This window comes from Saccopteryx leptura, chromosome 7 (genome assembly GCF_036850995.1).
Source record: "Saccopteryx leptura isolate mSacLep1 chromosome 7, mSacLep1_pri_phased_curated, whole genome shotgun sequence".
In the NCBI taxonomy this organism is placed as follows: Eukaryota; Metazoa; Chordata; class Mammalia; order Chiroptera; family Emballonuridae; genus Saccopteryx; species Saccopteryx leptura.
Genome location: NC_089509.1, coordinates 86,484,481 through 86,510,217, shown reverse-complemented (window position 1 = coordinate 86,510,217; position 25,737 = coordinate 86,484,481). Strand labels below are relative to the sequence as shown.

Genomic DNA, 25,737 nt, shown 5'->3' with positions numbered 1-25,737 from the left:
ATAAACTGACATTCTTCAACAGCAAGCCAAATCTTGCTACACAAAATTTGTGCAAAGTCCTTCTTTGTCTTGTGAAATTTAAATTCAGGACCTCAGATGGAGTAAACAGGGAAGGCAGCCCTGAACATTTATCTTTCTTATTTGAACGAGCAACTCTTCCTTCCTTCCTGGAATGTGACTTAACATTTAAAATTCCCATTAAATCTCTGGGTACACCCTGAGACTTCAGACAGCCCTGTGCAGACAGAGCAAACATCCTCCTGCACTTGGCAAAAGAAAAAAACCGGATGCTTGCGTGGCAGGCGGGCTCAGCGGATCAGTGGAAGAGCTGTACCTTGGCTGCCAGGAAAAAATGTTAATGTTGAGCTGAAAAATAAGTATTTGCACTTGAAAGAGACCAACAAATCTGTAGGACACATGGAAGTGTGATGGGAAGCAGTGTCCAAACCGAGCTGCCCTGCAGTCAAAGATAGGGACTTGGGGCGACTGGGTCCCCCAGTATCCGTTCTCCCTCCTGAGGTCACAGTAGCCCTTTTCCACAGCCCCATGCGCTTCTGGGGAGCTGCCACTTCCAGCTCGAGGGCTGACTAGTCTATACTTACTACATCTCATTTGCTGCTCCCTCCCCCACTTTGATGATTGGTTTAGGGACAAGCCTATCAGCCATCTACGCCAATAATACGCAAGACCTTTGCTGGAACTTCTGTGAAAGACACCTTCTCCAAGAGGATGCTACCTGGAAAAGGTTCTGTCTTCTGGACAGTTAGCCATTTGCTACCATTCTGAATACAATGTCAGCCTAAGGAGGAAGGGAACACTAAGAACATCATCTCTCAGTGATGATGGAGAGAAAGCCCTGATCAAATTGGACCCAAGCCGTACTTTGAGACTGGATTTTTCGGTCACTGAACCAATCAATTTTCATTGTTTTAAGCTAGGCTGAGCTGAGGTTTATGTTACTTGCAACCAAGGTTCCAAACTGCCACAGAGTCTCTAAGACGACTGAGGTGATATCCATCTGTATGTGTGTAAGGTACTGGCAGGGGCCATTGTGGGCCATTGCTTTTTCTGAAAGGATGCTTGTCCCAAGAGAAACAGTATTGTATAAAGCTCTGTGCCACACCTCTAGTTTTCTTGGAAGTATTACACATACATTTAATAAAAAGTGAGCATCGATAAAAGAAACAAGCCAGGTATCAAATGCAGCATATTTTAATTTGTTTCAAATAAAGCAATATATGTATATATATATATTTCAGAAAAACACCAGATGTTCAATTCTACAAAAGCGCATGTGTCTTCAGCAGATCATGTTTGTCTGATCAATAAGAATTTATTTTTTTCAACATTAACTCTCTAAATACGACCAATGGACTGACATCACTGCTACAACAGAGGCTGCTACCAAGCCTCGGATCTTGAGTCACGTGTTGATTTTCCTAACAAATGAGTAAATACTGCCTGGCTAAACTGCTGCAATGTCTTGATGAGAAAAAGCATCAACAGATCAAGCAAAGCCATGGAAGGTATGAAGCAAGCTAGCGCTGATTACTAGAATTAGTAAAAATGATTAAGAGAGGGTGACACAACCGTACAGGGTTTGTCTATTCTGATTGACTCTCTTTTGGCAGCGAATTGGGTCAGCACCTCGGGCAGGGAACCAAAACTGAGTGAGAACTGCTTTTTTTGTCTGCTGGCTCAGGCCACCAACGTCACAGCTGGGACTGAGAGGACCGCAGCATCTGTGGAGACTTCTATTCTTGTGGGACAGAGGTTGCACTGTGACACCCGGGAGACGTTACCCCGGAAAGGCCTGGCCTCCGCGTGGTCCGCGGGGTGCTGCCTTCGCCGCGGCTTTTCCGAGTGGACAGGGGCCTCGGGGGCCTTTGTCCCCAAGGAGGCCTCTTGATTTTTGACGCCCCCTTTGTTTTTGGGACGGAAGCCGTTGTGAGGCTGTCGTCTGTGTTCGTGGCGGTTGTTGCCCTTCCCCATCGGGTCTGCTTCATTACCGACGCCCTGCGGCTTGCTGGACCCATTTAGCCGGTTGTGATACTGTGGGTTAAATCTTCGTCTTTGGCTAGAAGACCCATTCTACCAAAAAAAGAAAAAAAAAGAAAAAAAAAGAAAAAAAGAGATAGGTATTAGATGCCAACAAATTGCTTGTGACATCGGGAGACATCACAGAAACCAAGTCTTCAAGCTGCCAGTAAGCTTTATTTACATCCCAGACGAATATGACAACATGTGCAAATGAGGTCAAGCGGATGAAATCCTTAAGCTTAAAAGAATAGTGGACTGTCTTATAAATGGAACTCCAAGGATATTACTGATGTTGAAACAGAGGTTATAGAGGCCTAAGACAGACAATTCTAAAACCAGGCCAAATAAAGTAAACTTAAAATGTAACAGAATAAAGTATAACCCAGAGGCAGGGCATTGATGATTCTCTAGGATGAAAATTCTGGGGACATTCCATATAGATTATGTATATAAATTCTCATTACATATATGAGAAAAAATGTAAAATTTTGTTTGTAATTTTTTTTCTCTAAAACAGTTCTTTTTTTCTATATTATTTCAAAATAAATATCACAGTTCAGAAATACTGTCTTGGGTAAACAGAGGGATGAGGTGTGTTCTGGTGGGATGTGGAGGTAATGTGTATCTTCATTGAGGTCATGGTTCTTTTTCTAACTGTGGCAGTGCTCAGCCAACGAATTCTGAACGTCACAGTGAAAGGCTAGCCCCCTCCGACACATGGGCCCCCAGGCACAGGAGGGATGCGCAGAAGGAAGTGGTGGGCTAGCGTGTCTGCCGCTGAAGGGCAAGGGTTTCCAGTTACTAGGGGTCAACAGCCAACATTTACAGAGCGCTCATCATGTGCCAGGTGCCATCTCGTTTATCATCACAATCATCAGGCTTTAAGATAGTTGCTATTTTGTTTCATTTTATAGAGGAGGAAGATACATTTAAGGGACTTGCCCAAGGTCTTTTGTTTGGAAACAGTGAGGCCATTCCCACTTTACATATTGTCTCCTGACAAGATTCACAGATAGGTTGTTAGATGAACACAGACCTTTAATGAATGAAAATCAAACTCCTATTACTAAAACGTGTAATTTTGTGAGTTAAGTTTATATATAAAGTTTGTAATTTGTGCACTGTGACTGGAAGGTACAGGTTTAGGGCAGACTCAGCCCTAGCAGTTCTGGGCTCAGGGCCAGAGCACAAAGGCAGGCCCACATAGCACCTGCGTGGCTATGGTGTCTTCCCACCATACTCCCACCTCTGGCTCCAGAGCACAAAGGCAGGCCCACATAGCACCTGCTTGGTTATGGTGTCTTCCCACCATACTCCCACCTGGCTCCAGAGCACAAAGGCAGGCCCACATAGCACCTGCTTGGTTATGGTGTCTTCCCACCATACTCCCACCTCTGGCTCCAGAGCACAAAGGCAGGCCCACATAGCACCTGCTTGGTTATGGTGTCTTCCCACCATACTCCCACCTGGCTCCAGAGCACAAAGGCAGGCCCACATAGCACCTGCTTGGCTATGGTGTCTTCCCACCATACTCCCACCTCTGGCTCCATCACACATTGTGAGGGGCCCTTGCGCACATGAATGGGCCACTCCAGCCTGCACACCTAAACTTCGTGCTCATCCTCACAAATAATCACCTTTGGACTAGGGGTGTGCAGACTGGTAGTGTGGTCTGCTCGCGAGATGCTGTATGCAAGGAAGTGGTCCGAAAAGAGAGGGCAGGCTCTACCGTTTGGGTACAGAACTACAGGATCTCAAGTATTTGGAGCACTTTCCAGGAGGGAGAGTACAGATTTTGGGTAGTCACACCCTGGGCTTGCTCTGTAGGGAGGGTCACGGGGCCCAGCTCAAGGCCCTTGCTGGCCAGGTTGACAGTTTTCTAGTTTATATGTATAAATATATTTCAACTTAAATGAGCCATTGCCTGCAATGTTCTGCTGAAAAATAGTAAAACAGGGAATTAAAAAATAGTTATGTGGATAGCATTTAATCTGGCCTCTTTTGGTTTTAAAGAGATTGTGCAAGGGGAGCTCAGACTAAAATTTTAGACTTTTAGCATGAGCTTTCATAATGAGCAAAGAACAAATGCTGTGAAGATGTATTTGGATTACAAGGAAAACAGATCTGATTATGATCTTAAAGCTAGGCATATATGAAACGTTCCTTGTTAAAGTGTGACTTTAAAGTTCATGAAGACATTCAGGGCCAGAGGAATGCCTGTCAGTGTCATTAGTGTGACTTCTAAAAGACTGAGACCATGAAACCCAACAGGGCGCTCATTAGAACACCAGTGTTTTGGAAAGCTGAAATGTCTTTATAGCATGCCGGCTTCTGTACCATCAAATCCCGTTTCTTGTTCGGCCTCTAATGATAAGGGGGAAATCACTTCTCACAGAGACAGGGGGGAAGCAGAAGACTGCCTGTTGGATGCTTGTATTTTTAGGGGACAAACTAGCATGCCATTTTGAAATGTGTTCTCTTTACTGAAAGCCCAAGAGAAGAGAGAGAACTTTAACTTTGGCTTCTTACTGATACTAAACGTAAGTGAGAATGAAAGAATCTTAGGTAATGAATGCCGGATGTCCTCCCACACTCACTGTGACAGAAACCAGGTTCTGAATCTTGTCCCCGTGTCTGTGCTTGACCCTTCTGCACGTGGGCCAGTTACGGGGGGGCCTGGGGGTGGTCGCATTCGGGGGCACACGAGGAGCTGCTGCAGTTAGGCGGACTGTTTGCGGATGCTGTTAGGAGTGAACAAAGGCCACTTCCTTCACATGGAAGGGCCATAGGAAATGTGGGCTTGACGGACCAGGGAGGCCCCCAGGCCAGGCCGTGCTGCTATGGGTGGGAGGGTCTAGATGGGAGCCCAGAAAGCTCTGTTTCTAGCAGTTTCTTCCTCTGCAAATGAGTGGTTCTTCCTCGCCCCAAAGACGAGGGTCCGCAGGACCCCTGGAGGTAACCCGAGGAGCCTGCCCAGAGCGCTTACCTGCTTATTAGGCGGCATGGTCTGGTGAGAGCTGTCCATGGTGCTGGGAAGGTTGCCCGCCATTTTGGGGTTTGCCATTTTACCCTCGGAGGGCTTGTTGTGATTGGACGATTTTCGGGTAAAGTTACTCTGTTTCCCAGAGGCTGCTGCGTGAGTGGTCAGCAGCGGCAGCAGGGAGCTGCAGGGAGTTCTCGAGGAATAGTTGTTCTTTGGATGTGTAACTGCAACAGGAGAGCACAAGGCATTCAGGGCGGTGCCACAAACAAGGCTGCCTCAGTACCCCATCAGGAGGAGATGGAGACAGGCCAGAGCTTCATAAAAACACTCAGAAAAGTTTTTATTTTTAAAGATGTCATTTGAAAGGGCACCTCAGTGCTTGGATACCACCCAATTTCTTCTGTGAGAATCACTGAACTGTGATTACAGCATAATCACTCAAATTGGGAGACGTTTGTAGGAAATAAGACCTATCTATCTGAGCAATTTTAATATTATTCCTTAGGCCAAGAACCACCAAGGGAAGATGGATAATGCAATGGTGCAGTGCCCCTCAGTCCTGCCCCTAGATGTCTCTGCCTCCTGGTTCCCCATGATCAACCTGCTCTTGCTGTCCCTGTCAGATCCCTTGACCAGCTGGCACTCCGAGATCCTGAAGGACCAAGAGGTACATGGAACTTGGCCCATCAGAGCCATGATGTCCTGAGGGCATGAGACTCGGGCGATGACGGGTGTCAGGAACTTTGTCACCTGGGTTGTGCATATCCTCTGAACACAGTGCCAGGCCCAAAGGTGCCCTAGCGTATCCTTTCTATTTCATTACAGTGACATTATCTGGCCACTTATCAACCCCATTTTCTTCAGCCCCACTGCAAACCTGCACCGATTCCAATACTACAGTCAATGCAGCTAATCAGACAGGTCCCAGCCAGGCTCAGGCCCGTCTGTCTGTTCAATGTTTATTATCACCGTTCATGCTGGCTTTGAAAGGGGTGGTTTCTGATGGGGTGATTTCTATGTGATTATGCTGACTCAAGGCCAGAGGGAATCAATCCAAGGATAAAGTCACGGTTCCCTCTCACGGGTCACTAGGATTTGATGGCCAGGCTGGAAAGCGAGACCTTTGAATCTTAAAATTGTCACCAATTTTTAGACGCAATTTTCTCTGCTACCTGTGTCGGATCAGCCTTAATCCTAGGGTTCTTGCAGAGGATTAGGAGTGACAAGTGGGATCAGAGAACATGAGAAATGGCAAGGACAGGGATGTGCCTCTGGCCCGGTTGTTTTATAGGTAAAAGGGGCGACGGCCCGCTGAGGGCTGTGCAAACACCCCCCGGGGGTTTCATTAGACTCAGTTTCGGAGGGGGGGGTCCTCCTTTCCTACAGCTCACGGACCACTACTGCTGGTTCATCAGCTGCGGGCTTTCAGTGTGCTCTCAACAAAGCTGAGACGGAAGGGCCTTCTGAGACCTGTTGTCTCCAACGGAGGCTGTCCTTCATGCGGGCACCTGCCATTGATTGGGTAAGGGATCGCTCCTCCCCCTAGACATCACGGGGAGTGCCAGGGAGGGAAGCGGGTGTTGTGTACACCCCTTCACGGGGAGTGCCAGGGAGGGAAGTGGGTGGAGTCGTACACCCCTTCACGGGGAGTGCCAGGGAGGGAAGCGGGTGGAGTCGTACACCCCTTTACGGGGAGTGCCAGGGAGGGAAGCGGGTGGAGTGTACACCCCTTCACGGGGAGTGCCAGGGAGGGAAGCGGGTGGAGTGTACACCCCTTCACGGGGAGTGCCAGGGAGGGAAGTGGGTGGAGTCGTACACCCCTTCACGGGGAGTGCCAGGGAGGGAAGCGGGTGAAGTCGTACACCCCTTCACGGGGAGTGCCAGGGAGGGAAGCGGGTGGAGTCGTACACCCCTTCACGGGGAGTGCCAGGGAGGGAAGCGGGTGGAGTGTACACCCCTTCACGGGGAGTGCCAGGGAGGGAAGCGGGTGGAGTGTACACCCCTTCACGGGGAGTGCCAGGGAGGGAAGCGGGTGGAGTGTACACCCCTTCACGGGGAGTGCCAGGGAGGGAAGCGGGTGGAGTCGTACACCCCTTCACGGGGAGTGCCAGGGAGGGAAGTGGGTGGAGTCGTACACCCCTTCACGGGGAGTGCCAGGGAGGGAAGCGGGTGAAGTCGTACACCCCTTCACGGGGAGTGCCAGGGAGGGAAGCGGGTGGAGTCGTACACCCCCTCCTAAGAGCGGTGACAGGGTCACTTCGCATCAGGCTGAAGTAAAAACTTCAGGATGGGTAAATTTCCAATCATGAACCGGACTGCTTTCTTAGATACGGGACAGGCAAAAGCAGAGGGTGGAGAACGCCAAACAGACAGATTCTTTCATAGGGCGGGGACATACAGAAAAAAAAGAAAGCAATTAAAATCAGATAATTGCTGATGACACGTGAACAAAGATGCTCATAGCAGTGGTTATTTTAACAGTAAAAAAATGGAAGCAACCTAAATGTCCATAACCAGGGGACTGGTTGTGTCCATTTTACTTAAATAAGTTATGGGTAAAATATATTGGCATGGGAAAAGTTCAACCATGTATTATGAAGTAATAAGAGCAAATTATATTACTATGTAGAGTTGTATAGCAAATTATAATATGTAGTATAATATATGTAATACATAATTGATACAGTAGACTTTATGTGCATAAAAAACATGAAGGATACACAAAAGTCATGTCCTATTCTATGTAATGTAGTTCTATAACTTTTAGATCAAGCTTATATTTTTTATATTCAGAAAAAAAACCAGTTTCCACTTTGACCAAAAAAAAAAAAAAAAAAAAGTGCGGCCATTTCAAATTTTCAGCTGACTATGAGGCTGTGGGTATTCCATGTCCCTCACTAGTCGTCCTTTGCTCCTTGTGGCCATCCTGAAAGCCACTTTTGTGCTCATTCCCACCTTTTCTGGAGGTGCGCTGGGGTGTGGGGAAAGGATCAGCCAGTTCCGTTGCACATTAGCTGCTCTAATTAAGGCTTACTAGCGAACAGAACTAAAGCTAATGGATGAAGTGAGGTCTTTCATTATCTGCAGACTTCACTGGGCCCAGAACCCAGGGAGAGGCCAGCACGCACAAGACAGCTGGGCTCTTCGCGACAGTAGCCGATTGTTTGCAGACTTATTAGGAAGACTTGCTGTCAGTGTGACAGGTCCCTCCTGTAGAAGCAGGCTATTTGAAAAGAGAGAGGCAGTTTATTTGGCAACACTTGAGAAAAGTTTGCAAAAGGTATAAACTGGTCGACCTGTTCTGTCCTGCTTAATAAATCCTGGGGATTCACTGATGGGCAGTGGCATTTGAAGACTCTAAGTTCAAATCTTGACATTTCTAGTGACTCGTGTCATGACCTTAGATCATTAAATCTCATTAGCCCTCACTTTCCCCCCTAGGGGACCACGCTCTGACATTTCCGATACCAATGCCGAACAGCACCAGGATTACTCATACAGAATTATTCAGCAAGTATGCAACACTCACTTTCTCCGCAGAGCATGATTTGGTCCTTTAGCTGTTCAATGTCACAGGAGAATCGGGCAGCTTTCCCAAGCTCTTCATCATATTTACGCTCGCTGACAAAGTGCTGGGAGAAAGAGAAGTAAACCGGGAGTAAGGGACCGAGGTGCACTGCAGATGTGTTCACTCTGCTCTTCTGGTATTACTGATGGCGCTAACCAGGATGGCGCCAGCTCTGTCACTGCGAGGACCTGGCGAGCCAGCCTCGGTTTCGACCTGCCTGGAGCATATGTATATAGATCCTGTCTTTTCCCTGCCTGGGCTTAGAATATAATGGGATACAGGTACATGTCTGTCTGGACTCATCTATTTGTTTGTTTGTTTATGAGAGAGACAGACAGACAGACAGACAGAGGGACAGATAGAACAGACAGACAGGGAGGAGAGAGATAAGCATCAATTCTTCACTGCGGCTCCTTAGTTGTTGATTGCTTTCTCATATGTGCCTTGATGGGGCAGCTACAGCAGAGCAAGTGACCCTTTGCTCAAGCCAGCAACCTTGGGCTTCAAGCCAGCGACCTTTTGGCTCAAGCTAGCAATGATGGAGTCATGTCTATGGTCCCACGCTCAAGCCAGCCACCTTGGGGTTTCGAACCTGGGTCCTCTGAGTCCCCGTCTGACGCTCTATCCCCTGCGCCACCATCTGGTCAGGCTGGACTCATCTATTTAACCTTTAGCCCTTTGCCCTCCTTCTAGAATTTCATGGACTGTTGTTAAGTTAGTGGGCTGCATTTGAGCATGCATCCTACTCTGGCCAGTGGCTTGTTCAGATAATACGACTCCTGACGAGAAAACATGTCGGCCTTCCCTAGACATCTATCTCTGTTTTAATAGGGAACCAGAATTCCAACCAAACGGCCTTTAGTAACTAGAAAACATTATCTTGGTAGAATTCCAAGTGCTGTTAAAGGAAGTGGGAAAGAGATTATTTTTCAATTCATTTGAAATTAAGATTTATATGTTGATGAAAGAGTGAGAACTAGAGAAATAACTATGACTCAGTTCCTCCTTGAGTTTACCACCTGATGAGGGAAACACATCACTAAATAGGATCTAGGATAGAATGTGGTAAGTGCTTCAGAGACATAAAAGAGGAAGAAATGATTTCCCACAGAGGAGAATGGAGAGTTATGTAAAGAAAGCATTTGTGCCCGACCTGTGGTGGCGCAGTGGATAAAGCGTCGACCTGGAAATGCTGAGGTCGCTGGTTCAAAACCCTGGGCTTGCCTGGTCAAGGCACATGTGGGAGTTGATGCTTCCAGCTCCTCCCCCCCTTCTCTCTCTCTGTCTCTCCTCACTCTCTCTGTCTCTCCCTCTCCTCACTAAAATGAATAAATAAAAAATTAAAAAAAAAAAAAAAAAAAAAGAAAGCATTTGAGCTGGAATATTAATAATAAAAAAAAGGCCAAATTCTTAACAGATAATCTCATTTTCATTTGATCAAAGTATTATGAAGACAGTGCTATTATTACCTCTATCTCACAAAGGGGAGCTGGGGTCCTAAGAATATTTAATTTATCCAAGAGTACAAGAGCTAAACTGTTTCACCTCAGAGCCCATGTTAGTAACCATTTTATGTCCAGTGGGGTTGGGATACGCAGAAATGACACTTGGAAGATGAATGCGTTTCAACAAACCAGGAAGCTGGCAACTTCACACTCCTCACTTCATGTTCTCTTAAAGAGAGATGAAAGTCAGACTAGGTCTGTACTGGAGTCCAGCCGTGGCTTTATCCTGAGGGGGAGGGGAGGCCACACGGGGGAAGACCAGACCTGCTCTAGGGCTATAACTTTGGTGTTAGGGTAGATGACCAGGCTGGAGGCAGACAGTGAGGTGGGGAGAATAATTTGGAGGCTGTGGAGATTGAGTGAGTGAGAAGCAACAAAGGCCAGCAGAGAGGGTGAGGAAGAAAAGATGTCTAGAGCCACTCAGGACCCTGGGCATGGGGGTCCTTACTTCCCTGTTCCTTTTCATGCTGAAGCAAAATGGAGGGGCTGGGAAAGTCCCTCGCCACTTTCCACCACACCTAACCAGTTTCACACCCACACGAGCAGACAGTCCTACTTATAAAGCCTGTAGCCACTGTGTCTTCAAAGAACACTAGTTCCCAAGAAGTACTGTATTTCCCCATGTATAAGACGCACTTTAATTTTGGGACCTGAAATTTGAAAAAAAATGTATTACATAAAGTTAATGAACTCAAGTTTATTTATTTATTTATTTATTTATTTGTTGTATTTCTCTGAAGCTGGAAACGGGGAGAGACAGGCAGACTCCTGCATGCGCCCGACCGGGATCCACCCGGCACGCCCACCAGGGGGCAACGCTCTGTCGCGACCAGAGCCACTCTAGCGCCTGGGGCAGAGGCCAAGGAGCCATCCCCAGTGCCCGGGCCATCTTTGCTCCAATGGAGCCTCGGCTGTGGGAGGGGAAGAGAGAGACAGAGAGGAAGGAGAGGGGGAGGAGTGGAGAAGCAGATGGGCACTTCTCCTGTGTGCCCTGGCTGGGAATTGAACCCGGGACTTCTGCACGCCAAGCCGATGCTCTACCACTGAGCCAACTGGCCAGGGCCTGAACTCAAGTTTTATTCATTACAAAATTCATACAACTCCTTATCATTGTCAAAAATCCCATCCATTTGCTTGTCCTCATCTGTGTCTGATGACGAATCACTGTCTTCAACGAGCGCAAAAACAAGCGCAAAAAAGCGGGAAATGCAAGTAAAAAAACCCTACGACCACTATATAAGATACACCCAGTTTTTAGACCCCAAATGTTTCAAAAAAAAAAAAAAAGGTGCATCTTATACATGGGGAAAATACGGTAGGTCAGAAGCTGGTGTGCATGTGTGTGTACATATGTGTGTAAGTGTGTTTAGTATACTGGGTGGAAAAAGAGAATAAGGGGAAACTTATAAACTCTACCTTCCTATTTTATTGTAGATACTTGTTTTTGCCTTTCTGGTAACCATTTCTCCTCCTGGTAACTGTACCCCAACGTGGTTTTGAAGATCCACAGTCTTGGTGAGTCTGTTAGTTCAGACCTCCCTCGGCTAAATGGTGGATGTGACCCAAGCAGAGGCCTCAATCGAAATCTCTCTTTAGGACTTGAATCAAGTGTGTGGTGGCACAAAGGCTGACGATGTCTGGAGGTCACTCACTCAGATGGCGCCCTGGGGCCTGTCTGGTAATCACTGCTGCCTACCTTACCCACGCTTCTGCCTACCTGTAATCACTGCTGCCTACCTTACCCACGCTTCTGCCTACCTGTAATCACTGCTGCCTACCTTACCCACGTTTCTGCCTACCTGTAATCACTGCTGCCTACCTTACCCACGCTTCTGCCTGACTGCAGCCCAGTGTCTTCAGCTCGTGCTCTGCTTTGCTGGGCTACACTCATATTCTTTCAAATTGTACTTGTTCTTGAGGTTAGGCAGGGTCAGATTTTATTGCTTACAACTGAAGAACTCTAATAAATACATATCTGTGGTGATATCCTTAATAAAAGGGCAGCTAAGATGAGACAAGGATGTAGGAAAGACATCTCCACATATTGTACATTCTTTAGAACCCTACTGTTATATAATGTTCAGACCTGGTGTGTGTTTACGTGGTGTGCTTATATACGTACACATAAATTACAGACGGTGAAAGTAATAATCTCCCATCTCTGCTAAAATTCATGGTTGAATACATTTGATTTAGGTCAGTCCCAATAGACTAAGAAAATAGCTTGCACCTCTCTCTGTATTAGTATGTCCTTTCACACCACAGCATACTTAAATGTAGGGATTAGACAGTTCTTCCCCCTGGCATTCTCTATTCTAGCCTTGTTAGAGAGCGCTGGGACTATGATGTGAAGTCCTCAGAGAGCAGAGCGAGGGGTACAATGCAAACACAACGGAGAGCAGATCTGTGGCTCACGATTCAGGCTACGATCGCTTAGAACTGACCTTAATTTCTGCCCTGAGTTCGGCCAGCTGCATCTCTGCCATCTGACTGGCTAGATCAGTAAGTCTCTTTAGTTCTTCTGCTTTCTTCTGACGAGCAGTCAGGATTTCCACTGCCAAATAAGGAGTAGTACGTTAGGGCCAGAGATTTAAACATATTCAATGACCTAATTTCTTGGAATCAGTTCTCCCTCCACAGAGTGATCACTCTGTTGGACCATGACTATGTTTTCGGAGTTGGTCATCGAGGTGGGTTTGCCAATGATGCTCATTACCAACCACCTATTTCTGTATGTCCTTACCCACCAACTCTGAGCCTTCTGATTCACTGGACACCCACAGCCTTCGTTTTCCTCACTGGCGTCTGATCTCACTCACTTAATTTGGACTTTGAAATGTGTGTATTACTAACAGCTATTTCTAAAAAAGATACTTATTAAATTCCTAGCTTAATGGTATTGCAAAAACAGGGAGTCCCTTAAGCAAAACCCATTCTATGTGCTGTACTATTAAATTCTAATGGTGGCAGACTTTCTGAATTTTCACACATATTCATTTTGGGCAACTAGCTGTGTTATAGGAGTATGACATAAAGACTTGATTAGATTTTTGTGAGCTAATATCTTCTTTTGATATTCTGCAGATATGTTTCTATTTTGCAATCAGAAATAAGTTCCAGACCAGAGTGTCCTGTCTTTGTTATCCATGTCCCACAGAAAACATCTCAAGGGTGAGTAGAATCCCTTTTGAACTGAATTTGTGTGCACTCTTCAGCATCTGTACATGTGGCAAAGACCCCAGGGAGCTCTCTGCTACCACATTTCACATATCTGTCAGATGAACTAAAGGTTCAAGTAGATGTAGTGGCCCATGAGTTAATTTGTGTGTGTGTGTGTGTGTGTGTGTGTGTGTGTGTGTATTTCCCATAAGATCATGGAACTCAAAAGCAATGAATATTAACCTATGGGGTGAGATTTAAATATGAAGTCTGATTCTTTCAATAGATAGACTTATAGTTCTTCACTTGAAGCCACATATAAAATGCCTTCATTTCTTTTGGACAAATATTTTGAATTATAAGAAAGGAGAGGTTCACTTCCCTAAGATAATATGCACTTTAAATTTACATTCCATTCTTGGCTGATCAAAGGGCAACTGTTGCATTAGACCTGATTCACAGAATACATGCAAAGCCAAACAATGTGATTTCTCATCATCAGAATCCTTAATTTATAAATGTCAAAAAGTCACCCTAAAATCCCAAAAGAAGTTCGGAAGCAATCAGGAGTTGAGTTCATGCAAAACATAAACCATTCTTCAGACAGACTGAGAAACATTACCTTTTCATGCTGATATCAATGCTGAGATGGCAGTAAGAAACCTATAGTTCATAAAGCCGTATCATCTGCCAAACTTCTCTAATTATGCTTTGATTTCCCAGGGCTCCCTGCCTCCAGCTTACACCCCAGGTAGCCGGGCAGGGGCTGATCTGTGTCTGGCAGTCTTTCAGAATGCAGAAGAGCCAGAGAAAAATCTGTCCCAGTGATGAAAGTGAAGGGAATTTTCATCTGAACATAGGCAGTGTATTACTGAATGAGGTTCCAGGTTACCCAGTCAGAACAGAGGATAAAAAAAGATGATCCATTATCACTTTTGGCTACAGAGTACATATGTTTTGTTTGGTCCACACATGACAAGTTAATTTTTCAAATTAACTGCCCACATTTGAAAATTAGAAGAGTCCATTTGAAAGCTGGATTTCTGGCTTCTCTTAAAATATTGGGATTTCTGGCCGTAGCCGGCAAGCATTCCCATATGGCAACTACTGGCCGGAGCTGAGAACTCGTTGCCTTTTTCAGGTGAAGCACGGCTCTCGGCATGGCTCTCAGCATGCCTCGTCCCTCCCTGCCCTGTTCAGCTGATGAACGTTACCTGCCTAGCCTCTGTAACAGGCATCCGCAATCACAGCAGAGGCTGCACGTGTAGTCATTTGTGTCCACAACACTGAGGGGCAGGTACACAGTGGGTGCCCCGTATGTTTGCTGAATGAAGAATTGAGTGAGTGAACAGATCCCTTACTTCAAAGGAATATGCAGAGAAGGACAGAAGTTCCTTTTCTACAAGGAGCCACTTAAGAATGTGCAGGACTCATACCTTTGATTATTTGTTTGCCATTATAATTCAACCCATGGATGGGACTTATGTCTGGAGCAAGAGAAAATTATTTTTGAGTAAAAAGATGAAACAAAGTACTTTCTTCTTGCAAAGAAGAAAAAAACAAAATTTCGGAAGGCCCAGACTTGACAGACAGCTGGTATAGAGGTCAGCAGACCCAGAGGGACTACGCAGTTAAACAGACCGGCTTTTCTTAACGGATCATTCGTGGAACCGGTAACAATTAGGGACAATTGTTCTTTTTGATTAAATAGAACTTAGGCATTCACCTCAAACAAAAGATTTTGTAGAAACAGATATAAATGGGCCCTAAAATAGGAATGCAGGTGCAAGATCACCAATAAAGTCTTAGTTTACACTCATGCAAATGTGCATGGAAATGAGTACGTTGCATCAGCAAATGTGGGGATGAGTTTTACATATCGTCTCATTAACATTTCAAAGACTTTCCTTATGAGAACACCTTCAAACTTGAGATCTAAAGCGAAAATTCTTTGGAGGGAGGCAGCATTTTCACCTCAAGAACATCAATCATAGAAATAAAAAGGAAAAACAAAACCCAGATCAGATCCTAAAATTCATTGATCCTAAAATTTAAAATAGAATATGTATGTTTTGAAAGCATCACCCTTTCATAAATCCTTAGAGGGGGACAGTTTCTTTAGGGTTTCATTGCATTTGGAACTTAATATTATTTAGGTACTTCTATAAACAGTATCTGGTATGCTGAAATTCATTTTCTCAACAGGATTTATAAGTTCCTTCAAGTTTTAAAAAACACATTGGAAGCTTGCTCTATTGCTTTGAACCATGGACAATTTTAGGGTGTCTCAAATAACACTCCTTAGCACTGGCTGTACTTGAAATCCGGGGGGGGGGGTTCAAGCAGGAGCTGGGGCAGAAGTAGCTCTTCAAGCACAAAGAATCTTTGAAATTCTTTTTATTCCTAAAAAAAATTCTTGTGAATTTTGCATTTTACTCCATAATCTATCTGTGTGCCTATTAATATAAAGTAATGCTTTCTTCCCGTATCTCTTGTAAACTTGGCACTAAGAACAGGCCTCTGCGCAGGCCTGCGATCCCTTGGGTGTGCACACTAGTTGAGACCCCAAGCACAACCACGAGGCCAGTTTCTCCGTCTGTAAAATGTAATAACCACACACACCCTGTAGGGTTATTGTAAAACTAAATGAAGTAACTGTGTGAAGTGTTTAGTATAGTCCACTCAACAAAGGCTAACTACAAATATCATTAATAAAGTGAGATATATTCATTTAGATGACGCTTCCGCATTTTGTAATTACACTAATGTTCACCAATATTGGATTCCACAGCCTATAGACACTGAATAATTATAATGGTTTGCTTACCAAACATTATGAAGTACCTATAGGCTTCTCAGGATTGTGTTATGTGCCATGAGGGTTATGGGAGCTTAAGTTATAATTGAGGAAATATGGTTATACCATGTGCAGTAAATGCAAAATACTCGTGAGACAGTAGATAAGCAAGCTCAAGATGGTGGTTGTAAAGAGTTCAGTATTATGTGGGGAGAGAGTCCATGGTTCCTTCTGTCTGTGGAGAAGACATAGTTGACTCGAGCGTGTCAGCTGAGGGCTGCTGAGTAACCCCTCTGACCTCCACTTTCTTACTGTCATGTGAGAGGATCAGTAACCCCTCTGACTTCCACTTTCTTACTGTCCACTTTCTTACTAACCAGAGCTTTTCCCATGTGCACACACACTGAGTCAGGGACTGTGCTAGGTGCCTGACACGTTCTCTCATTTTATCTTTACAATAGCTGAATGAGGAGATAGATACTATTCTTATTCCCCACTTTCTGATATGGGACCACAGACTCTGAGAAATTAACAAAATGGTTCAATGTCACACAGCCAATACATGGGTAGAACTTGGATTTAAACTCAGTTCTGCTTGCCTCCAGTGCATAAGAACGGGCTTCCCCAGGACTCTGGGTGGTTCTAAAACCTTAGGGAAGTCAGGTGACTCCTGCCAACCAATCTAGCTGTTTCAGCTAGCCTGCCCGCTCCTGTAGGTCACTGTTTGCTGTTTATCCCAGTCACTAACAGTGCTTAGCACACAAGGAAGCACGCAGTAAATGTTTACTCATTGAATGAGATGTAAAAACGGGAATGCTCTCCAGAGATGCTCTGAACTCCACAGGTCTTGACACTTAATATTGTTCCAAGAAGAAAGAAGGAACATATGAAATCTCAGGTCTTTTGTTAACCTCTTACAAAGTGATGTGCTAGCAACTTTCTGTTTTGGTACTAAAGAAAAATTTTGTTTGTGTAAGTTCTTAGCATTTTTATCAACAGACGTGAAACTGAAAATCAGGAAAAATAAGCTTTACCTGAGAAACAGGAAAAATCTCGTCCTGTAGAAATCTACTTTTACTAAAGAAACTAACAAATTACTTAAGAATAAAACAATGTCCCAATCAAAGGGATGGTGTCACTGCCTAGACATTCCACAGCCTAACCCTGGATCGCTTTCAGTTTTATTTAATAAAACCTGCTCTATGTTAGAGTCTAAAATGTTGTTTAAAATTATTGAGAAAAATTGGGTAACAAAAATAACGATAGCTATTTTTCATAAAGGGATTACTGAACTATGGCCAAGGGCCAGGTGAGAAAAATACAGAAAGAAGGAAGAATCTGGTCTGATCCTTCATTCTGGTAAAAAATGCATTGCGGTCAAAGAGAAAAGGGAAGTTAGCTGAAACCTGGTTGGGGTTTTATCTCATGAGTTTATCTAACTCATGAGATACAAATTCAGTAAAGATGAAGAATTTAAAATGCCCAGGAGAAAAGAATTGTAAGAGTAAATCTCAGCTTTAAAATATGGTCTTAGGGTTCCTATTAATGGAGTTGACTGAGTTTCATAATGAGGGGGCTGCGTGTCCATTTGTGGCTCGTGTTGAACCTGACTGTGCAATCAATCCTGTCTCAGCTGAAATTTTCGACACATGAGATGGTAAATCTGCCTTACTAGCTGTTGAGTAACTTCACAACAGTGGAAAGTTTTAGAAGTAACTATAAAGATAATAAAATGAATCAAACCCAGAGTGCTACTATTTTGTGTTAAAATTAGGAAAAGTCATGCAATGATCAAGATTGTCTGCGTGTGTTCATCATTTAAAGAGAGTATTTGGTGCATTAAGCAATCTCACTTGTGATTTCAATTTAAAACGTAATTCATTTTCTTTTGAGGTGTCAAGATGGCAGGTGTTGGCAAATTTGACTAAGTTTGTGAAGAGAATTGGAGTGATTTAAGAAAATTAATTGAGTACATCTTTAAGTTTGAATTATTGATATTACTCTTATAAGAGTTGTTTAAAAGCTTGGAATACTTCACCCATTAGGTTTGTGCATTTGGCTCCTCAAACATCTGAAGTACTCGGAAAAAAAATCAGATTATTAAATTTATAAATGTTATTCAAAATCTTAAGAGGAATTAAAGTGAGTTTCATATGGTGCTAAATTTTAGGGGAATTTTATTTGTTAAACTCGAGTTAGTTGAACCTAAAAGAGGCCGAGTGAAAAGGACTGTGTAAGCTGCACAGCAAGATTTGTAAGTTGTGAAGGCTTAAAAGTTTTAAAATTTAATGTCATTTTAAACCCATTTAAACTACTATAGTTAGTCCAATATATTCACCAAAGTCCCTTTGGACTTTAAATAGCTCAGCTGATACCTACTGTTTGCCGAGTATCTACTCGGCCACCTGCTCAGTGGGCGCTACCACTCTCCTTTGCCAAACGAGGTTACTGAGGAGAACCTCTTCTTCTGGGGAGAAGTGACTTGCCTAAGATTACAGAGCTCGTGAGCCAGGATCACTATGTGAATTTTAGGACCCGACTCAGAATCCGTATCACTGTCAGCCTGATCTACAGGTTGCTTCTGATTGGGAGCTTCTAACCCAACAACCAGGTGTCTACTTACTGGCTTCTTCTTTAACTTTATCCATTTCTGCCATTAACGAAACTTCTTTGTCAATGATGCTGGGGAGAGAAAAGAAAAGACAACAAAAACAAAAGCAAAGAATGCTTAATCAAAGGCAAACTTTTAATAAGCACTGGAAGTAAAAAAAAAAGGATTATTTTCATTAAACAAAATTCAGAATTACCATAAATATTTCTATGTTACGATGCCAGCGGCACACTCCGCTTTTCCAGAAATGAGGCAGTGTGGTAGGGGTGCTCTCAAGTATTACATAGTGACATCTGCTGATTAAATCATTGTCAGCAAATCTAAAAAAAATGCCTTTTCAGACTTTCAGAATGGCACTGCTTTGAATTTAAATTTGGGAGTATTTTTGCCCTATGAATTCCAGAGTTCCAAAACAACATAATAAGTATTTAAAAAGCTGGCACCCAGGTTATCGCGACCGGCAGTTCTCAAATGTCTTTTTGCTTCTTTGCTCTCCCAGAGTCTGGCTGGCAGGGGGGGGGGATGGGCCCAGCTTTGATGCCTGTGGACCTGGGACCTACTCTGAGAAATACGGTCTGGATCCACCCATCCACATGCTCTATAATATGAGCGAGTCTGTGCCTTCTCATCCCCCCCAAATAAGCATCTCAAGCATCTTCAAATGAATGTTGTTCCATCATACTGGTATTTATTTTTGGTTAATCTTTTGAAAAGGTATTACCCGCATACTGTAATCCAAAGCTTATTCCCCCCATCCTATTACTCCCAATTTCCCTCCGCAAAGCAACACATCTTCAGAAGTCCCTTATATGTATATCCTTTTCAGACTTTTCTGTCTGTATAAGCATAGATGTAACATTTTTTTATTTTTTCAACCATAAATATTTCAACACATATCTAAAAGATAAGGACTTTTGGGGACTATACTCATTAATACCTAAAAATGTTAATAGTTTCAAGTTATCAGATATTAAATTTCCCTAATTGTCCCATCCAGTTTAAAAGTTTATTCAAACCAGAATCTAAATAAGTCCTGTTCATTGCAACTGGATGATTCTCTCTTAAACCTGTTTTAATCTATAGATTCCCTCCCATCTCTTTTTTTTTTTTTTTTTTTTGTCGAAGAAGCCAGGTTGTTTGTCTATCATCATCCAAGGTCTGAATTTTGCTCCATGATATTTTATAACTCCATTCTTTCATATTTCTAATAAACTTGTTATGATAGAAATTTTAATGATATTAGTAGCCATTGATGGTCATTGCTTGGATCCATAGGGTTTTAAAAGTGCAGATATTTAAATTCTGTTACTCCTTCATTTACATACTGGAAATCTTCTATAAAGAAAAACCTTCCCTTACCAACTATTTGGGTTATCATGAAGTAGTTTGTACAGGTAAGGCAGGACAAATGCTTGTTTCTCCCCTTTTATTATCACTTTTCAAAATGACAGTTGGCTCTTTAGCATCCTCCAAAAGTAGCCAATAAGACTTTTGGCTTGTTTGTACAGTTTAATTATGAACTCATACAAAATGTACTTAACATGCACTATTCTTGTCATCCTTATTACCACTCAGATTGTTCCATCAGATGTGCCTTTTTCTCCTCCACCAGACATACTTTTAAATTATAAAGTGTGTTGGAAATGGACTTCCTCTCGAGAGGAACTATTTTGTATATCTGTCACGGTAAGAAGTGGTTCCCGGGATACAGCTACAGGAGTGTTGGCAATCCTAAACCAGACGATGTGACCCACACTCTTCGTGTGTCAGGACTGTGCTGAGGAGTTCAGCTCTGGCCCATCGGAAAGCCTCATGGGGAGAACGGCCATGTAGACTGAATGGCAAATTCCGTAGGACTGGGCGCTCAGCCAGCTGTCCAGCTCAGACACCAGCCATCCCCAGCACACGTGGTCACTGGACAGGATCACTCTGATGTAACCAGCACATCGGGTTACCAGTACCTTACTTATTGTCATTATACAGGTATGATATCAATGTGTTTTAATATAGGCAATATGTGATATTTTAGAAAAAAAAGGTGTATGGTGAGAAGGAAGTCTTTATCCCATCTCTGTCCCAGCTTACCCAGTACTCTTCCCTGGACGTCTCTGCGGTTATCAGCTTCTGTGTTTCCTTCTACAGACCGTCTACTCACAAACCAGCAAGTAAGGACTGAGAATGATATGAAATGCCAGGTTGGATCCACAGGCTCGTGTCCCTGTGATTATGAGGTAAGTCTGGTTTCTCTATCAAGTTCACAAATGTAGCCACCCCTGAGGCCAAGTGATTTTTAGTTTTTCTTTTTAACAACCCTCCTAGGGCAATTCCATGTTAGTTTAGAAAAACATGGCTAAGCTATTAGGGAGGTAAGGTAAGAACCTAGAGATCTGGGGTTAGGAGCCCAAACGACAACAGTATGGCATTTCCAGGGGCCAGGGCATCTCGTATGCTACGGGAAGGGGAACACTGCTTGGTGTGCACACAGACACTGAGGAGGTGGCTGGTTTCATGGGAAGGGGAACACTGCTTGGTGTGCACACAGACACTGAGGAGGTAGCTGGTTTCATGCCCGGGGCTCGGCAGATGAAAGAGGCAGCAGCCCGAGGGAAGGTTAAGTCCCACCCCATCCCAGGCCTGATACAAATCTGAGAGATGGCTTATGATTTCCACAGGGCGTGGAGTAGGAGTCCCGACAACTTCTTTGGGACTTCAGGGGCTGGAAGAGCCCAGCTGACTTATGGGTAACAGGTCACGTGAGATTTGCAGGTCACTTGTCCTCTTCTCCAATGGTGTGTAGCAGGGTTGCACAGGTTTGGGCCGGCTGTACAGGAACATGCCACAGAGAGCACTAGAAACGGGGAAACTGACAACGCAGTCCTCCATGGAACACATAGCTGCTGAGTGCCGGCCATGTGCCAGTTAGGGGTGGTGGGTGGGGACTACAGCTGGGGATAAAAAAAATTCCTGCCACCCCCGAGGAGCCTACATTCTTTTTGGGAGAGCTGAGAGGAAGAAAGTACTAGGGGGACATCTTCACTGTGTCTCCAGAGAAATTACTGGGGACACAGTAAGAAACGGGAAGGTAAAGGAAATGATGATGGCGAGAGGAAGAAATTAGGGTTTCCTACCCTCAACCACCCAGAAGGTTTCTAATTAGTCTCTTCTGTACACACGAAGTATAGAACTTACAGAAATGCATGCATGTGATACGAGAGTGGGTGTCTTTAGACTTCCAGTGGGGTGGGGTGGGGGAGCACACTGCAGAGAGAGGGCCAGGACAGCCTCACAGCCCCTCCAGCCCCCGGTCCCCCCTGACAAGGCCTGGGTACCCCCAGACAGACCCTGCAGGCTGGAGCCCTGCAGCCTGTGTGTATGTTGGGTGCGGAGAACAGTGAAGGAAGGGGCCTTGGCTAATTTCTTTACCAGCTACAAAATCGTGGCAAATTTTTGTTAAGTTTGTTGACATAATTATGTGCCCAGAGAGTTTACAAGATGGACATCTGAGGTATAATACATATCCCCAGGTAATGCACATTACACAAAAGCTGGGTATTCAGACAATGGTTAGTTCCGGCCTTCTGGGCTAGCAACTCGAGGAATGAAGGTTATCCTTAATAAATTGTTAATCTGCTTAATGCCCACTTGAGGATGTGAAAAAGCCTGTGGAGTTGGCATCTAACCACGTTACTATTCCTCTGCGTATTTCAACAATACACTGTCCTCAAGCGTCTTAGTAATTCAAGCACATCTCTGTATGACTGCTTTCAAAGCTCCTGTGAATAAAGGCAAGCCGAGGAATCTCCGCTGAGTCAAGACCCTATTCTGAACTGATGATCTGAATGCAAATCAGGGTCAGCTGCCGGCCTGAGACAGTTCCCACTGAGCCTCCTGCAGGAATCTCAAAAAGCTGCACCTGTAGGTTTCCCTGGGTTTAGCTTTCAAGGCAGCAGACCTGCGGAGGGAAGGACGGCTGTGGGAAGTGGGTGCGGAGGGTGAAGCCGTAGAGGCCTGCCTGTCCTCTGGCAGGCTGTCAGCGAGGAGCCAATGTCACGTCAAGCTGAGAGCCACACCAAAGGAAAGGTCCAAGAGGAAGGACTGTGTCTGAAACCCCCAAATGCCCACAGGGCCTGGCATCACTTCCAGCTTGGTGAGGAATTTCATCAGAGCCATTTGCAAGTCCTACTTAATCTTCTTAGAGGTACTAGGACAGAGATACACACTGCATGCTGCCTAATGAAAAACACCTCTGCAGCCTGACCAGGCGGTGGCGCAGTGGATAGAGCCTCAGACTGTGGTGCGGAAGGACCCAGGTTTGAGACCTCGAGGTCACCAGCTTGAGCGCAGGTTCATCTGGCTTGAGCAAAAGCCCACCAGCTTGGACCAAGGTCGCTGGCTCCAGCAAGAGTTACTCCGTCTGCTGAAGGCCCCCGGTCAAGGCACATATGAGAAAGCAATCAATGAACAACTAAGGTGTCGCAATGCGCAACAAAAAACTAAATGATGCTTCTCATCTCTCCGTTCCTGTCTGTCTGTCCCTGTCTATCCCTCTCTCTGTCTCTGTAAATAAATAAATAAAATAAAATAAAAAAAAAAAAACCCAAAAAACAAAAAACAAAAAAAAAACACCTCTGCAGGCTGGATAAGGACAGAGTGCTGGCAAAACCCCTGTACGGAGTTACCAGATACGGAGGGCTAAAGAAGGCCTTTGACGGGAATGCTATCAGAGAGTGGATGTGTCACAGAAAAATCACAGGCAGAGTCACGAGCCACATTCCCACAGGGGAAGCAGAAAGGTCACCTGCTTGCTTTTGAGGTAAACCTGTGTAGATGGGTATCAGCCCTCAGTTGCCTTAACATGAAAGCTGATGAGAGCTAACACATCCTGAGTGCTTACTGTGTGCCAGGCACATTAAATAGAGCACCAGTGCCTTACTGAATGATCTTATACTCAAGCTTCAGGATGCCCCGAGGGTCTGAGCTCTGCTCTCTGCTCACCACAGGGCCTTGGCACGTGCCCTTCTCTCTGCTGGAAGGCAACACTCCTTCCCAACCCTGCTTTTCTTCATCTCATTAACTGAGTATTCCTTCAGGTCTTTGCTTAATCATCACATCTTCAGGAAAGCTCTGAGTTTTTAAAAACTTCCGTTCAACTTTAGGATCTTAGACTATTGTGGGCTGCTCGACAAAATCTGCTTGATAGTGATGAATGTAAGGGAAGAAAACATATTCATTTACCCATGGCATTTCAATAATGAAACGTCTTAATTGTTATATGGTAGTTCTTGCATATAAATCATGTTTATGCAAAAATTTATATCATTTTTGTCACTGACCGAACTTAATCATTTGAGACACACTCTTATGAATAAAAGTGCAAAAATATTCACCAAACCATACAGGGTTTGGCTTAGAATCAAAACAGGTAGGTAATGATTCTGCCTGCAAACTGAGGTGGTAATTAATTATTGAAATCTGTGCTTTCCCCCCAGTCATCATCTGCAAGTCTACGTTTTGAACATTTTTGTGTTTCAACAGTGATCATCTGTACCTGACAGAAACACAGAACTCTTTAGCTGGCTTTTCACTGACCACTCACAGCTCTCTCCGTGGTGGGATAATGTCCTCTGGAGGACACCAGACCTATGCTACATTGAACACGCTCTGCCTAGACTGAGCGCACACAAAACCCACGCTGACCTCGCCGCTTTCAGATGTGCCCTTTATCCTTCCAAAAACACATCTTCTCATTTTATCTAAACTTCCAGGACAGTAAAATTTTATTCTGTTGCCATAAAAAAAGCTTTTATTATCAAAGCAATAAGATGTAAGGGGAAGGAGATTATCATGGCAAAGCCTTTACGGTTTATTATATAGTTAATCACAGAGATAAAGTGTCATTTTATAAAAACATTCCACTGTCTTGATTCCTTTCTATGGAGGACTAGTAATAACAATAATAAAAAGAATCAGAAAGGCACTTCGGCAGGAACAGATTGATCACTTCCCGCTCTGTGAAAAGACTCTCCCGCAAATTGGGAGACGAGCACGAGGGACAGAGCTGCTTCATTCGGAAGCCTGGCTGAGCCGTGTCAAGTCCCGGCTCTTCATAAAGGAAGATGCTGTGATAGGGAGCAGCCGAGGGACTGTCAGTGCTTGATAAGCTGGAGAGCAGAACCAGCTGGTGGATCCTGAGCAATGAAAGCAGAATTTCAAAGGGATTTAAAGAAATCAATCCTCAACAGCAGCCAGGGTTAGATGTTGAAGAGTTAAAACTAGGGCACCTTCCGTCTCGAGTAGTTTGCCTCAGGGACGCTGTAGTGAGAGAAATTGCCTGGGACTATCTGATCCCAGACAATTTTGCTTCAGAATCTTCTTGTGGGTGAAGAGCTTCAGTCTGGAGTTTTCTTAACTCCTTAGCTGCCAGGCAGAAGCAAGCAAGCAGATAGCTTCAGGAAGGAGACGAAGCCCAGAGCCCCAGCAGGATGAGCAGACTGAAAGAGCCCCCTGCCCGCCACACCTCCCCCCCCACACACCTCCGGCCCATGAAAGGGAAAGAGCAAGTGGAAACTGATGGAGCAAAAGACGTCTGATGAATGCTAGGGTGCTGGTCAGCCTTCCTGGCCTCCACACTTTACATAGAGCACACAAGTGAATGATACGCTGTAAAGCAAAAGTGAATGATACGCTGTAAAGCAAGAAGTCCCGTATAAAGGATTTCTATTTCTTTCACATTTCACATATTTCCCCAGGGTGTGTTCTGCTCCTTACTGTTGTTTCAGGAGTGAGAACTATGAATGCCCGGAGGAATGCCAGCTGGGCTCTGACAGCCTGTAGCACCCAGTGGCCACTGTGTGGGCCTTCTGCTGAGGAGTTAACACCGGTGGAACAGGCAGCCTGTATTGCCCACAAATTCAGGATCCTATGTCCCTTCCCTGTAGGTGAGAGGATTTTATCCACCCGGTGGAAGGCAGAAAAGCTCCCTGTATACATTTAGGGTGTACGGTACCATAGGTACCATTTTCAGTCCAACTTCTCAAGTGTTACCAAAAATTCTTGGACCCAGGGCAAAATTAG

General features: G+C 44.5%; 1 protein-coding gene across 5 annotated transcripts in view; it reads right to left on the bottom strand.

Annotated features, from left to right (window-relative positions):
• Positions 1 to 1,196: 1,196 nt before the first annotated feature.
• Positions 1,197 to 25,737, bottom strand: part of SPATS2L (spermatogenesis associated serine rich 2 like) — a 182,753-nt gene continuing 158,212 nt past the window's right edge. For all 5 annotated transcript variants that reach the window (XM_066345597.1, XM_066345600.1, XM_066345599.1 and 2 more), the window contains 5 exons: positions 18,676 to 18,734; positions 12,541 to 12,650; positions 8,553 to 8,655; positions 5,027 to 5,247; positions 1,197 to 2,091 (listed from right to left, as the gene is read on the bottom strand). In XM_066345597.1, coding sequence (XP_066201694.1) covers positions 1,699 to 2,091; positions 5,027 to 5,247; positions 8,553 to 8,655; positions 12,541 to 12,650; positions 18,676 to 18,734 — 886 coding nt within the window. In that variant the 3' untranslated portion in view covers positions 1,197 to 1,698. The remainder of the gene's footprint in view (positions 2,092 to 5,026; positions 5,248 to 8,552; positions 8,656 to 12,540; positions 12,651 to 18,675; positions 18,735 to 25,737) is intronic.